This window comes from Rhinolophus hipposideros (assembly GCF_964194185.1).
Source record: "Rhinolophus hipposideros genome assembly, chromosome: 16".
NCBI classification, from domain to species: domain Eukaryota; kingdom Metazoa; phylum Chordata; class Mammalia; order Chiroptera; family Rhinolophidae; genus Rhinolophus; species Rhinolophus hipposideros.
In genome coordinates this window covers 55272917-55287681 of record NC_138062.1, presented here as the reverse complement: position 1 = coordinate 55287681, position 14765 = coordinate 55272917, and the positions used below count along the sequence as shown (strand labels likewise).

The 14765-nt window shown below is 46.9% G+C and overlaps 1 protein-coding gene across 1 annotated transcript in view; it reads left to right on the top strand.

Annotated features, from left to right (window-relative positions):
• LOC308508967 (mucin-16-like) overlaps positions 1–14765 on the top strand; it is a gene marked incomplete at both ends in the record, with an annotated part of 84070 nt that overhangs the window by 44812 nt on the left and 24493 nt on the right. The window contains 3 exons of the mRNA XM_081076476.1: positions 8948–9072; positions 9158–9225; positions 13558–13730. Of these exons, the coding sequence (XP_080932602.1) occupies positions 8948–9072; positions 9158–9225; positions 13558–13730 (366 nt within the window). The remainder of the gene's footprint in view (positions 1–8947; positions 9073–9157; positions 9226–13557; positions 13731–14765) is intronic.

Genomic DNA, 14765 nt, shown 5'->3' with positions numbered 1-14765 from the left:
ACCTCCCTGGTCACCAGCTCTGGAGCAGAGGCAATTACAACGTTTCCAACTCTGACTGATTCCCCACACGCACGAGAGTCAACAGCCTCAGGGATCACCCATCCTGGGACAGAAAATATTTCCATTGTACCGACGTTAACTGTCTTACCTAGTGACACAGATACTACAGTCTCAGGGGTGCATTCTGAAGGAACCGAAACACCTGTTTTCAGAACAACACCACCTGCTTTCCATAGTGATTCAGACGGCACACCCTCATCAGCCACCAGTCCTGGGACAGAAGCCAGTTCAGACATTCCAAATACAAGTGTATCCCCTGGTGTATCAGGCGTGCTGACCGCCCTGGTCACCAGCTCTGCAGCAGAGGCAAGTACAACTTTTCCAACTCTGACTGATTCCTCTCACTCACCAGATTCAACAGCCTCAGGGATCACCCTTCCAGGGACAGAAGCCAGCTCCATTGTGCCTACGTTAAGTGTGTCCACTGGTGACACTGATACAACAGCCTCATCGGTCCATTATGAAGGCACCAGCACACCTGTTACCAGAACAACACTGAAGGCTTCCCAGAGTGAATCAGACAGCACACCCTCAACAGCCGCCAGTCTTGGGACAGAAGCCAGTTCAGACATTCCAAATACAAGTGTATCCCCTGGTGTATCAGCTGTGGTGACCACCCTGGCCACCAGCACTGGAGCAGAGGCAAGTACAACTTTTCCAACTCCGACTGATTCCCCACACTCACCAGAGTCAACAGCCTCAGGGATCACCCTTCCAGGGACAGAAGCCAGCTCCATTGTTCCTACGTTAACTGTGTCCACTGGTGACACTGATAAAACAACCTCATTGGTCCATTCTGCAGGGACTGGCACACTTGTCTTGGGAACAACTCCAAATGCTTTCCATAGTGAATCAGACAGCACACCCTCAACAGCCACCAATCGTGGGTCAGAAGTTACTTCAGAAATTCCAAATACAACTGTATCCCCTAGCTTATCAGGGGTGGTGACCTCCCTGGTAACTAGTTCTGAGGCAGAGGCAAATACTGCTTTACAAAGTCCGACTGATTCCCCACAGTTATCACAGACCACAGTGTCGTCGATCACCCGTCCTGGGACAAAAGCCAGCTCCATTATTTCGGCCTTTCCTATCTCCCCCGGTGACACAGATACGACAGCCTCATGGGGCCATTCCACTGGGACTGGCACACCTGTTTTTGGAACAACGCCAATTGCTTCCTTTAGTGAGGAAGACAGCCGACCCTCAAAAGCCACCAGTGCTGGGGTAGAAGCCAGTTCAGGCATTGAAAATACAAGTCTATCCCCTGGTGTGTCAGGCGTGGTGACCACCCTTGTCACCGGCACTGGAGCAGAGGCAAGTACAACTTTTCCGACTCCGACTGATTCTCCACATGAGCCAAAGACCACCACATCACGAATCACCCATCCCGGGTCAGAAGCCAGCTCCATTGTTCCGGCCTTAACTGTCTCCCCTGGAGACACAGATACAACAGCCCCATGGGGCCATTCTGCAGGGACTGGCACGCCTGTTTTTGGAACAATGCCAAATGTTTCTAATAGTGAAGGAGAGAGCCCACCCTCAGCAGCCACCAGCACCAGTCCTGGGGTGGAAGCCAGTTCAGACATTTCAAATACAAGTGTATCCCCTGGTGTATCAGGGGCGGTGACCTCCCTGGTCACCAGTTCTGGAGCAGAGGCAATTACAACGTTTCCAACTCTGACTGATTCCCCACACGCACGAGAGTCAACAGCCTCCGGGATCACCCATCCTGGGACAGAAAATATTTCCATTGTACCGACGTTAACTGTCTTACCTAGTGACACAGATACTACAGTCTCAGGGGTGCATTCTGAAGGAACCGAAACACCTGTTTTCAGAACAACACCACCTGCTTTCCATAGTGATTCAGACGGCACACCCTCATCAGCCACCAGTCCTGGGACAGAAGCCAGTTCAGACATTCCAAATACAAGTGTATCCCCTGGTGTATCAGGCGTGCTGACCGCCCTGGTCACCAGCTCTGCAGCAGAGGCAAGTACAACTTTTCCAACTCTGACTGATTCCTCTCACTCACCAGATTCAACAGCCTCAGGGATCACCCTTCCAGGGACAGAAGCCAGCTCCATTGTGCCTACGTTAACTGTGTCCCCTGGTGACACTGATACAACAGCCTCATCGGTCCATTATGAAGGCACCAGCACACCTGTTACCAGAACAACACTGAAGGCTTCCCAGAGTGAATCAGACAGCACACCCTCAACAGCCGCCAGTCCTGGGACAGAAGCCAGTTCAGACATTCCAAATACAAGTGTATCCCCTGGTGTATCAGCTGTGGTGACCACCCTGGCCACCAGCACTGGAGCAGAGGCAAGTACAACTTTTCCAACTCCGACTGATTCCCCACACTCACCAGAGTCAACAGCCTCAGGGATCACCCTTCCAGGGACAGAAGCCAGCTCCATTGTGCCTACGTTAACTGTGTCCACTGGTGACACTGATAAAACAACCTCATTGGTCCATTCTGCAGGGACTGGCACACTTGTCTTGGGAACAACTCCAAATGCTTTCCATAGTGAATCAGACAGCACACCCTCAACAGCCACCAATCGTGGGTCAGAAGTTACTTCAGAAATTCCAAATACAACTGTATCCCCTAGCTTATCAGGGGTGGTGACCTCCCTGGTAACTAGTTCTGAGGCAGAGGCAAATACTGCTTTACAAAGTCCGACTGATTCCCCACAGTTATCACAGACCACAGTGTCGTCGATCACCCGTCCTGGGACAAAAGCCAGCTCCATTATTTCGGCCTTACCTATCTCCCCTGGTGACACAGATACGACAGCCTCATGGGGCCATTCCACTGGGACTGGCACACCTGTTTTTGGAACAACGCCAATTGCTTCCTTTAGTGAGGAAGACAGCCGACCCTCAAGAGCCACCAGTGCTGGGGTAGAAGCCAGTTCAGGCATTGAAAATACAAGTCTATCCCCTGGTGTGTCAGGCGTGGTGACCACCCTTGTCACCGGCACTGGAGCAGAGGCAAGTACAACTTTTCCGACTCCGACTGATTCTCCACATGAGCCAAAGACCACCACATCACGAATCACCCATCCCGGGTCAGAAGCCAGCTCCATTGTTCCGGCCTTAACTGTCTCCCCTGGAGACACAGATACAACAGCCCCATGGGGCCATTCTGCAGGGACTGGCACGCCTGTTTTTGGAACAATGCCAAATGTTTCTAATAGTGAAGGAGAGAGCCCACCCTCAGCAGCCACCAGCACCAGTCCTGGGGTGGAAGCCAGTTCAGACATTTCAAATACAAGTGTATCCCCTGGTGTATCAGGGGTGGTGACCTCCCTGGTCACCAGCTCTGGAGCAGAGGCAATTACAACGTTTCCAACTCTGACTGATTCCCCACACGCACGAGAGTCAACAGCCTCCGGGATCACCCATCCTGGGACAGAAAATATTTCCATTGTACCGACGTTAACTGTCTTACCTAGTGACACAGATACTACAGTCTCAGGGGTGCATTCTGAAGGAACCGAAACACCTGTTTTCAGAACAACACCACCTGCTTTCCATAGTGATTCAGACGGCACACCCTCATCAGCCACCAGTCCTGGGACAGAAGCCAGTTCAGACATTCCAAATACAAGTGTATCCCCTGGTGTATCAGGCGTGCTGACCGCCCTGGTCACCAGCTCTGCAGCAGAGGCAAGTACAACTTTTCCAACTCTGACTGATTCCTCTCACTCACCAGATTCAACAGCCTCAGGGATCACCCTTCCAGGGACAGAAGCCAGCTCCATTGTGCCTACGTTAACTGTGTCCCCTGGTGACACTGATACAACAGCCTCATCGGTCCATTATGAAGGCACCAGCACACCTGTTACCAGAACAACACTGAAGGCTTCCCAGAGTGAATCAGACAGCACACCCTCAACAGCCGCCAGTCCTGGGACAGAAGCCAGTTCAGACATTCCAAATACAAGTGTATCCCCTGGTGTATCAGCTGTGGTGACCACCCTGGCCACCAGCATTGGAGCAGAGGCAAGTACAACTTTTCCAACTCCGACTGATTCCCCACACTCACCAGAGTCAACAGCCTCAGGGATCACCCTTCCAGGGACAGAAGCCAGCTCCATTGTGCCTACGTTAACTGTGTCCACTGGTGACACTGATAAAACAACCTCATTGGTCCATTCTGCAGGGACTGGCACACTTGTCTTGGGAACAACTCCAAATGCTTTCCATAGTGAATCAGACAGCACACCCTCAACAGCCACCAATCGTGGGTCAGAAGTTACTTCAGAAATTCCAAATACAACTGTATCCCCTAGCTTATCAGGGGTGGTGACCTCCCTGGTAACTAGTTCTGAGGCAGAGGCAAATACTGCTTTACAAAGTCCGACTGATTCCCCACAGTTATCACAGACCACAGTGTCGTCGATCACCCGTCCTGGGACAAAAGCCAGCTCCATTATTTCGGCCTTACCTATCTCCCCTGGTGACACAGATACGACAGCCTCATGGGGCCATTCCACTGGGACTGGCACACCTGTTTTTGGAACAACGCCAATTGCTTCCTTTAGTGAGGAAGACAGCCGACCCTCAAGAGCCACCAGTGCTGGGGTAGAAGCCAGTTCAGGCATTGAAAATACAAGTCTATCCCCTGGTGTGTCAGGCGTGGTGACCACCCTTGTCACCGGCACTGGAGCAGAGGCAAGTACAACTTTTCCGACTCCGACTGATTCTCCACATGAGCCAAAGACCACCACATCACGAATCACCCATCCCGGGTCAGAAGCCAGCTCCATTGTTCCGGCCTTAACTGTCTCCCCTGGAGACACAGATACAACAGCCCCATGGGGCCATTCTGCAGGGACTGGCACGCCTGTTTTTGGAACAATGCCAAATGTTTCTAATAGTGAAGGAGAGAGCCCACCCTCAGCAGCCACCAGCACCAGTCCTGCGGTGGAAGCCAGTTCAGACATTTCAAATACAAGTGTATCCCCTGGTGTATCAGGGGTGGTGACCTCCCTGGTCACCAGCTCTGGAGCAGAGGCAATTACAACGTTTCCAACTCTGACTGATTCCCCACACGCACGAGAGTCAACAGCCTCCGGGATCACCCATCCTGGGACAGAAAATATTTCCATTGTACCGACGTTAACTGTCTTACCTAGTGACACAGATACTACAGTCTCAGGGGTGCATTCTGAAGGAACCGAAACACCTGTTTTCAGAACAACACCACCTGCTTTCCATAGTGATTCAGACGGCACACCCTCATCAGCCACCAGTCCTGGGACAGAAGCCAGTTCAGACATTCCAAATACAAGTGTATCCCCTGGTGTATCAGGCGTGCTGACCGCCCTGGTCACCAGCTCTGCAGCAGAGGCAAGTACAACTTTTCCAACTCTGACTGATTCCTCTCACTCACCAGATTCAACAGCCTCAGGGATCACCCTTCCAGGGACAGAAGCCAGCTCCATTGTGCCTACGTTAACTGTGTCCCCTGGTGACACTGATACAACAGCCTCATCGGTCCATTATGAAGGCACCAGCACACCTGTTACCAGAACAACACTGAAGGCTTCCCAGAGTGAATCAGACAGCACACCCTCAACAGCCGCCAGTCCTGGGACAGAAGCCAGTTCAGACATTCCAAATACAAGTGTATCCCCTGGTGTATCAGCTGTGGTGACCACCCTGGCCTCCAGCACTGGAGCAGAGGCAAGTACAACTTTTCCAACTCCGACTGATTCCCCACACTCACCAGAGTCAACAGCCTCAGGGATCACCCTTCCAGGGACAGAAGCCAGCTCCATTGTGCCTACGTTAACTGTGTCCACTGGTGACACAGATAAAACAACCTCATTGGTCCATTCTGCAGGGACTGGCACACTTGTCTTGGGAACAACTCCAAATGCTTTCCATAGTGAATCAGACAGCACACCCTCAACAGCCACCAATCGTGGGTCAGAAGTTACTTCAGAAATTCCAAATACAACTGTATCCCCTAGCTTATCAGGGGTGGTGACCTCCCTGGTAACTAGTTCTGAGGCAGAGGCAAATACTGCTTTACAAAGTCCGACTGATTCCCCACAGTTATCACAGACCACAGTGTCGTCGATCACCCGTCCTGGGACAAAAGCCAGCTCCATTATTTCGGCCTTACCTATCTCCCCTGGTGACACAGATACGACAGCCTCATGGGGCCATTCCACTGGGACTGGCACACCTGTTTTTGGAACAACGCCAATTGCTTCCTTTAGTGAGGAAGACAGCCGACCCTCAAGAGCCACCAGTGCTGGGGTAGAAGCCAGTTCAGGCATTGAAAATAAAAGTCTATCCCCTGGTGTATCAGGCGTGGTGACCACCCTTGTCACCGGCACTGGAGCAGAGGCAAGTACAACTTTTCCGACTTTGACTGATTCCCCACACTCACCAGAGACCCCAGCCTCATGGATCAGCCATCCTGGGACAGCAGGTATTTCTATTGTACCTATGTCAACTGTCTCCCCTGGAGACACAGATACTGCAGTCTCATGGGTCCATTCTGAAGGAACCAAAACCCGTTTTTCCGGAACAACACCTCATGCTTTCCATAGTGAAGGAGACAGCACACCCTCAACAGCCATCAGTCCTGGGACAGAAGCCAGTTCCGTTGTTTCAACTCTGATTGTTCCTGCTGGTGTACCAGGTAAGGTGACCTTTCACGTCAGTAGCTCTGAATCAGATTCCGGCGTGGGTATCCAACTCTCACTCTTTCTGTCAGTGGAGAGACACACTTCAATTTTTCTTGTTCAACTGTTTTTTTTTTCATTTATCAGATATCACAGCCTCAGTATTTGTCCTACCTGAGTTGGAGTTTAGTACAGCTCTTTCAACTCATACTGTTTCCCTGGGTCTGCCAAATATAGCAGCCTCTCCATTTCCGGCACTTGTGAATGATACCAGCGGAGTTGATCTGGGTTTGACTGTATCAGCAGGTGTTCCTGTGGAAACTGCCTCGGTGTCCATCCATCATGGGACAGATATCGTTACAATGATTTCAACTTTAACTCTTTTCCCTGGTTTCTCAGAGCCCACAGATGTCCTGGCCCCAAGTCCTGCATCAGCGACCACTACAGCTATTCCAACTGTGACTGTTTTCCCTGGTGTTCTTGGGCCTACCAGTACCCCTGCCACCACTGGTGAGCCGCATCCTGTAACTTCCTGGAGCACTAAAATCTCACCACCTGCAACATCTGTTGGACTTCCAGAATTTTCCCAGACTCTGACAGGGGGCACTGTGACCTTGACTGAACTGAAAACCAGTCATGGTGATGGATCAAGTCCAACCACTGTCCTGAAAACTACAACTCTTGAGATCACTCCATTGGCGGCCACAGGTTTAGGCCCCACCGGGGAAGAGAGCACAGCCACTGTCAGTACACTGTCTGCAAGTTCCTTTGTCCCTGTGACCAACCCTGAGATATCCACGTTAGCTTCTGTGAGTGCGACTTCAGGAACAAGTAAGAATAACTTTTTTATTCTATTCTCTGTCTATCTATCTATCCATCCAGCTATCTATCTATCTATCTATCTATCTATCTATCTATCTATCTATCTATCATCTATCATCATCATCATCTATCTATACATCTTATATATTTTAACCATTTTAAATGTACAATTCAGAGGGATTAATTATTTTCACACCATTGCCACTATCTATTTCTAAAACTTTTTTTATCCTACCATACAGGATCTGTGTACCCATTAGGCAATAACTCCTCTTTCCCTAGTCCCCCATCCCTGGTAACCTCTAATCTACCGGTACTTACTGTCTCCATGAATTTGCCTATTATACATACCTCATGTAAGAGGAATTGTACAATATATTGGTCATTTTGTGCCTGGCTCACTTGTGTTAGCATAATGTTTTCGGGGTTCCTTCATGTGGTAGCATGCATCAGAACATTATTGCTATTTATGGATGAATAATATTCCATAATGCTGAGAGACCACATTTTATGTGTCCATTCTTCTGTTGATGGCCACTCGGGGAGGTCCACCTTTTGACTAATTCTGAATCTGCCTCTATGGACATGGATGTAGAAGTATCCGTTTGAGTCCATTTCCAATTCTTTTGGGTATATACAGCAGGTCCTCAAACAATATCAATTTGTTCAGTGTCGTTGCATTGGAACATTGATAAGATGCCATAGAAATTTAACTCTTGTTTATGTCAGTCAGTTTATGGTAAAATTGTTTTCTTTATATGTCGTTTCACCGAAAGTCACAGAACCTATTGATGATGTTAAGTGAGGACTTCCTGTACTAGAAAAGGAATTGTTGGATCATCTGGTGTATTAGTTTGCCAGAGCGGCCATAAAGTACCACAAACTGGGAGCTTGCAACCTTAGAAACTCGTTGTCTCACACTTCTGGAGGCTGGAGGGGAGCATGTGTATGACATGCACCTTAGAATCATCCCATATGGGGGTGGGGAAGCTGTGTATTTACCCACCGACTCTCACCCATCATTGCTAGAGGGATGCTCCCTGGGCCTGATAATTTCCCCAAGACAGAGAGATGTAGGTGCTGGCATGTGCTGAAATGGTAAGAGCCAAGGGGAAGAGGGAGTAGAAAAGGGCGACCCACTCATCTCAGTTGGCCCAGGACAGTTGCACTTCTACAACTGAAAGACTGCATCCCCGGAACCCACATGGGTCCTGGGAAAACTGGGATGGTTGGTCACCCTGTGTGACAGGATCTTGGACAGTGTCTGCTACATGAGGTGTCTCAAGGAGGACAGCCTAGGCCAGGCCCCAGCTCGGCCCTGGAGTTAAGGTGTAGCTCAGAGCCCAACCTCCCATTATCAGCCTGGGGCCAGACTCAGGACCGACCTCAGTTTACTCTTTCCCTCCCTGCAGCTGCAGTTCCTTTCTTGATGCCTTTTGTTGTCAACTTCACCATCACCAACCTGCCCTACACAGAGGACATGGGAAACCTGGGCTCTGAGATATTCAATGCCACGGAGAGACAGCTGCAGCAGCTGGTGAGAGCCCCCCACCAATTCCCAAGTCATTCCACACCCTGCTGTCGTGGCCCCTCCTGCTCATCTCTGTCTCATTCCTTCCCAGCTGGGGCCCCTGTTCAAGAACAGCAGCGTCGGTTCCCTCTATGCTGGCTGCAGACTGGCGTTGCTCAGGTGAGACCCCCTCTAAAGTGCTTACAGGGACCCTACTTCTCTCCTTACTTGGCCCCCACATTCTGGTCAACCACAGCTGTCTGGGCCTTTGCCAAGAGGCAGTATAACATAGTGCCTGCGTTTGAAGCTCTGCTCTTCCATTTGCTTGCTGTGTGACTTTGAGCAAGTCACATAACCTCTCTGTTCTTCAATCATGCTATCTATAAAATGATGATAATGACTGCCGTACTCCTGGGGTTGTGAATCCTTCATCTCAATGCCTGCCCCATTGTGAGTGCTCAATGAATGGGACCTTCTGTGTAGTACCGGCTGGTGTAGCATCTTTACCAACTATGTTCCCAGAAGCCCTGACACTCTCCCTGTCCCAGCTCATAGCTACCCTATTGGAGACAAACTCTGGACACAGCAGCCCTGCAGTTTACTCCCTGAGAAGTGGTAGGGACTTCCCCAAAGGAAATCTTACTGAACCCAAGGGAAAAACAAACCAAATGTTGAGTACCAGCAGGATATACTGCGAGTTTAAAATGCTCAAATGGACCGGAACTCTGCAGAACTGGCCTGTCTTCTCTTCTCGGCCTACATCTACTCGGTGTCCTCTGAGGTCAGTGGGCTCAGGACCCTTTCCTTACACCTGATGACTCTGCAGCCTCTCTGTGGGTTCCTCCATCCAGGCGGCTCAAGTCATCCTGCCAGAGACGTGGGTCCTCTACCCACATCGCTCCATGAGGAGATTCCCGGGGTATCATAAATCAAAAGTGTCCCCCAATGAGCTGAACCCACCACACTTGCCCTCATCTCTCCATTATATGGGGTAATCAATACTACTACTACTAATAATAATATTGCTTGTAGTACATGCCATTCAATAGTCTAAGTGACTTACATGTGTTCATTCATTTCATCCTCACAACACAATTACTAGCCCACCTTGCATGTGAGAACACTGAGGCTCATGGTAGGCAAGTTGGTTGCTTGAGAGAAGCTAGGATTTGGACCTAGCATTCTGGTTCTCGAGTCCCTCCTTTTATCCATGGTACCAGCAATACTCAGGCTCGCTGGGTTCAACAACCTTTTTCATTCTTAAAAAGTACTCGGAACTCCAAAGAGCTTTCGGACTTAGGGTTCTATCTGCTCATATTTACTATACTAGAAATGAAAACAGAAATTTTAGTTATTCATTCATTTATTAAAAATAATAAACCTATGTTGCTTGGTACACCTGAAACTGATGAAAACAATAAACCTACTACATCTTAATATAAATGATGTACTTTTATAAACAATAGCCACATTTCCATCTCCCCCCACCCCCCGCCAAAAAAGCACAATGAGAAGATGGCCACTGCAGTCCACGTGTGGAGAGCTTATCCTAGAGGGCTTTTTTTGTATGCGGAGCTTGCTAGTTTGTCTCCTACATTTGAAAATGCTTAGAGTAAGCACTTTATCCAATTATGATAGAGAAACAATTTTCTGAACTTTCAGAAACTCATCAAATGAACAGATGAACAATGTCAAAACTATTGTGTCTGATACCAAAATGCTTCAGTATTTGTAATTTTTTTCTTTTTTAATTAGTTTCAGGTGTACAAAACAATGTAATAGTTAGACATTTACACCCCTCACAAAGTGATACCCCCTCTCCCAATCTAGCCCTCTGACATTGTATATAGCTGTTACGATTCCATCGACTCTATTCCCTATGCTGTACTCCACATCCTTCGACTATATATATATATTAAATTATAGTTGATATTCAGTATTATTCAGCTTCAGTTTCAGGTGTACAGTATAGTGGTCAGGCACCTACACCATCCATGAAGTGGTCTCCCTAATAAGACAAGTGCCAAACTGTCTTTCGTATCCCCGTGACAATACTGTGGCTACCAATTTGTACTTTCTAACCCCCTTCCCTTTCTCATCCCCACACCCCTTCCATCTAGCAACCCTCAGTTTTTTTCTCTATATCTCTGAGACTATTTCTATTTAGTGTGCTCATTTATTCTGTTCTTTAGATTCCACATATAAGTGAGATCATATAGTATTTGTCTTTCTCCCTCTGACTTATTTCACTTACCATAATATTCTCTAGGTCCTTCTATATCATTGCAAATGGTTAAGATTTCATTCTTTTTTATGGCTGAGTAATATTCCATTGCGTAAATGTACCACAGTTTCTTAATCCAGTCTTCTACAAATGGGCATTTTGGTAGTTTCCATGTCTTAGCTATTATGAATAGCACTGCAATAAACGTAGGGGTGCATATATTTTTTTGAATTAGCATTTTGGATTTCTCTGGATACCTAAGAGTGGAATTGCTGGGTCATAAGGTAGTTCCATTTCCAGTTTTTTTCGAGATACCTCCATACTGTTTTCCATAGTGGCTGCACCAACCTGCAATCCCACCAGCAGTGCGCAAGGGTTCCCTTTTCTCCACATCCTTGCCAGCACTTGTTGTTTGTTGATTTATTGATGGTAGCCATTCTGACTGGAGTGAGGTGGTATCTCACTGTGGTTTGTATTTGTATTTCCCTAAAGATTAGTGAGGTTGAGCATTTTTTCATATGTCTGCTGGCCATCTGTATGTCCTCTTTAGAAAAATGTCCTCTGCCCACTTTTCAGTTGGATTGTTTGTTGTTTTGGTATTGAGTTGAATGAGTTTTTTTGTTTGTTTGTTTTATAAATTTTGGATATTAACCCCTTATCAGAGGTATGGTTAACAAATATGTTCTCCCATTCAGTGGGATGCCTTTTTATTTTATTGATGGTTTCCTTTGTTGTGAAAAAACTTTTTAGTTTGCTGTAATCCCATATGTTTATTTTTTTCTTACTTCCATTGCCTGGGGGATATATCAGTAAAAATATTACTAAGGGCAATGTCTGCAAAGTTACTTCCTGTATTTTCTTCTAGGAGTTTTATGGTTTCAGATCTTACATTTAAGTCTTTAATCCATTTTAAATTTATCCTCATATATGGTGTAAAGAGGTGGTTCAGCTTCATTTTTTTGCATGTGTCTGTCCAGGTTTTCCAGCACCATTTATTGAATAGACCAGTATTTGTAATTTTTAAAGTCAGAAGCTGATGTCCCTGGTAAAACATTTTACAGTTATTCTACAATATCTTCTTTGAATGCTAAGCATGACTAGTATTTTTAAAAATTGTGAGTGAGCTTTGCAGTTTCTGTGAACTATTGTCCATTGGAGGAAAATTTTTGTTTAAGAATTGATATGATTAAACTGAATTAACATATGCAAAAAAGATGCCATTGTTTACATTTTTGCAAATCCTTTTAATGTTTGGCTTAGTAGAAGATACTAGGATATCTGCTTCACATTCATTTTTTTACATTATGTGACCTCATTGTCTATGGAAAAAATGTTACTGTATATTTCCGAGAGAATGAACATGAAAATAATGTGTTAGGATTATTAGGAAAATATTCTTTACCTGGTGGACTCCCTGTAACAGTTTTGGGAACACCAGGGGTCCCTGGGCCACACTTTGAGAACCACTGCAGGACGCTTTACGGGTATAAAATGGAAATGCTTTGAATAGCATGGATCATAACAAACAGAATTCACAGGCAAGGTAGGAAGGGGCCTTTCTTCCTACCTGTAAAGCTCCTGCCTTGAGTGAATCACTGTAGGCTCGGCTTAAATTCAGGACAAAGTGATTTTTGAACCAATTGCCCCTGATGCCTTCTTAACTCATTTTTCTCTGTTTTCCTCCTAATTTGGTTGCTTATCCAAAATGTGTTCCTGAACTGTTGACCTTAGCCTCAGGATTTGCCATCTTGAAATAAAATTCCCCTTTCAGGCTCTGTGGTGGTTGTTGCCCAGGGTCACAATCAGCCAAGGGGGTGATTTACTCACCTTTCCCAAGGTCTCCAATCCTCTTGCTTTTTCTTTCCACAAGCTACCTGCGTCCAGGATCCTCAGCATTTTCCTCTCTGGGAGCCCCACATTCCCAATCTTATGACTCAAGTAGAACTAAGCTATTACTGGAGTGACACGATCTATATTTACTATCATGAATGGACAGGGAGTGTCTTGGGGGCTGGTAATAGAAACAATGAGCTTCAACCAATTAATAAAAAGACAATGGAGACAAGAAGAACAGTACCTAAGGAACAGCTGTAGTAACGTGTGGAACACGGCATTTAAGGAGGTGGGGGTATAGATCCCCACACGAGACAGAAAGGATGTGTGTGAGGAAGCAGATGAAACCCAGGGAAGCGTGCTGACATAAAAACTAAGGGACACAACTGAAGGAAGGAGTGGTCAGGAGAACTCAGCTCTTCTATGTCCCAATTCCCATGTCCCTCTTTCCCCAGGGCTGAGAAGGAGGGAAGAAGGACCAGGGTGCATGCAATCTGCACCCACCACCCAGGTCCCACAGGCTTCAGGCTGGACAGAGAGCAGCTGTACTGGGAGCTGAGCGAGCAGACCCACGGTGTCACTCAGCTGGGCCCTTACTCTCTGGACAGAAACAGTCTCTCCATCAATGGTGAGTGGCTCTAATGGACTTGGGATCTCCTGTTCCCCAGATCAATTACTCTGTACTCATGTTCGTAGTTCTGGGCCAACCTGGAATTTCCATGGGGTCTCAGGTCTCTCCCTTCATAATCTCTAAAGAGCACCTTTCAAGGTCTGGGCATAAAGTTCCCTTCAGTCTTCATTCCAATGACCATTTGCAGAAGCCCGAAGGGACCATGCAGACACCAGGAAAGGAAGAGGGTAAAGCAAGACCATGCCCGCCATTGGAAACAACTCTTCCCCAAGAGGCGATGGGTTCCCAGTGCAGTGATGAATATGCTTCTTTCACTTCCTCATGGCAGCTTGTGGCCCGTTAGCTGTTCTCCAAGGGCCAGCTGGTGCCACACCCCACCTGAGAAACAAACAAAGCTGTTCGTAATGTCTTAGCAATAAATCCCTTTGCAACAATGCTCTTAGCAACAACACCCACAATAACATCTACACTAAAGACGAATATTTACTGAGGGATTCCTATGACATTACACGAATCCTACCTACACTAATACACTCTCTGAGGTATTATGTATATCTGTGTTTTTTTTTTAATATTATGTATATCTTACAGAAGAGAAAACAAGGCTTGGGGAGGGAAATCCATTTTCCCCAAATCAGATAATTAATTCTGGAATAAAACCCTAAATTGACTCTAAAATCCAGGGCCCCCTGACTACTAGGCTATACTGAACACTAATCCAACAAGAACAAGCCTCAAATTTCAAGATGGGAAGGTACACCAATGGACCTCTACTATAACCATTTAAATTAAAGCTTGATTAATTGTGTCCCCATTATATCACCGTGGACAATTTCTTTTTACCTGGATTAAAACCTGTATTGGATGTCAGTAGTTTTTGGAGCTTGGAGATTACTTAAAAGCAGTAGTTACCACTGTGGGTTTTCGTGAATTACAGATCTTGCTTTACTTAAGCCTGGGCCCTGCCTTTTGCTTACTAGGTGGTCCTGAACAAGCCACAAAACCTCTGTAGACTTCAGTGTCCACTTTCAG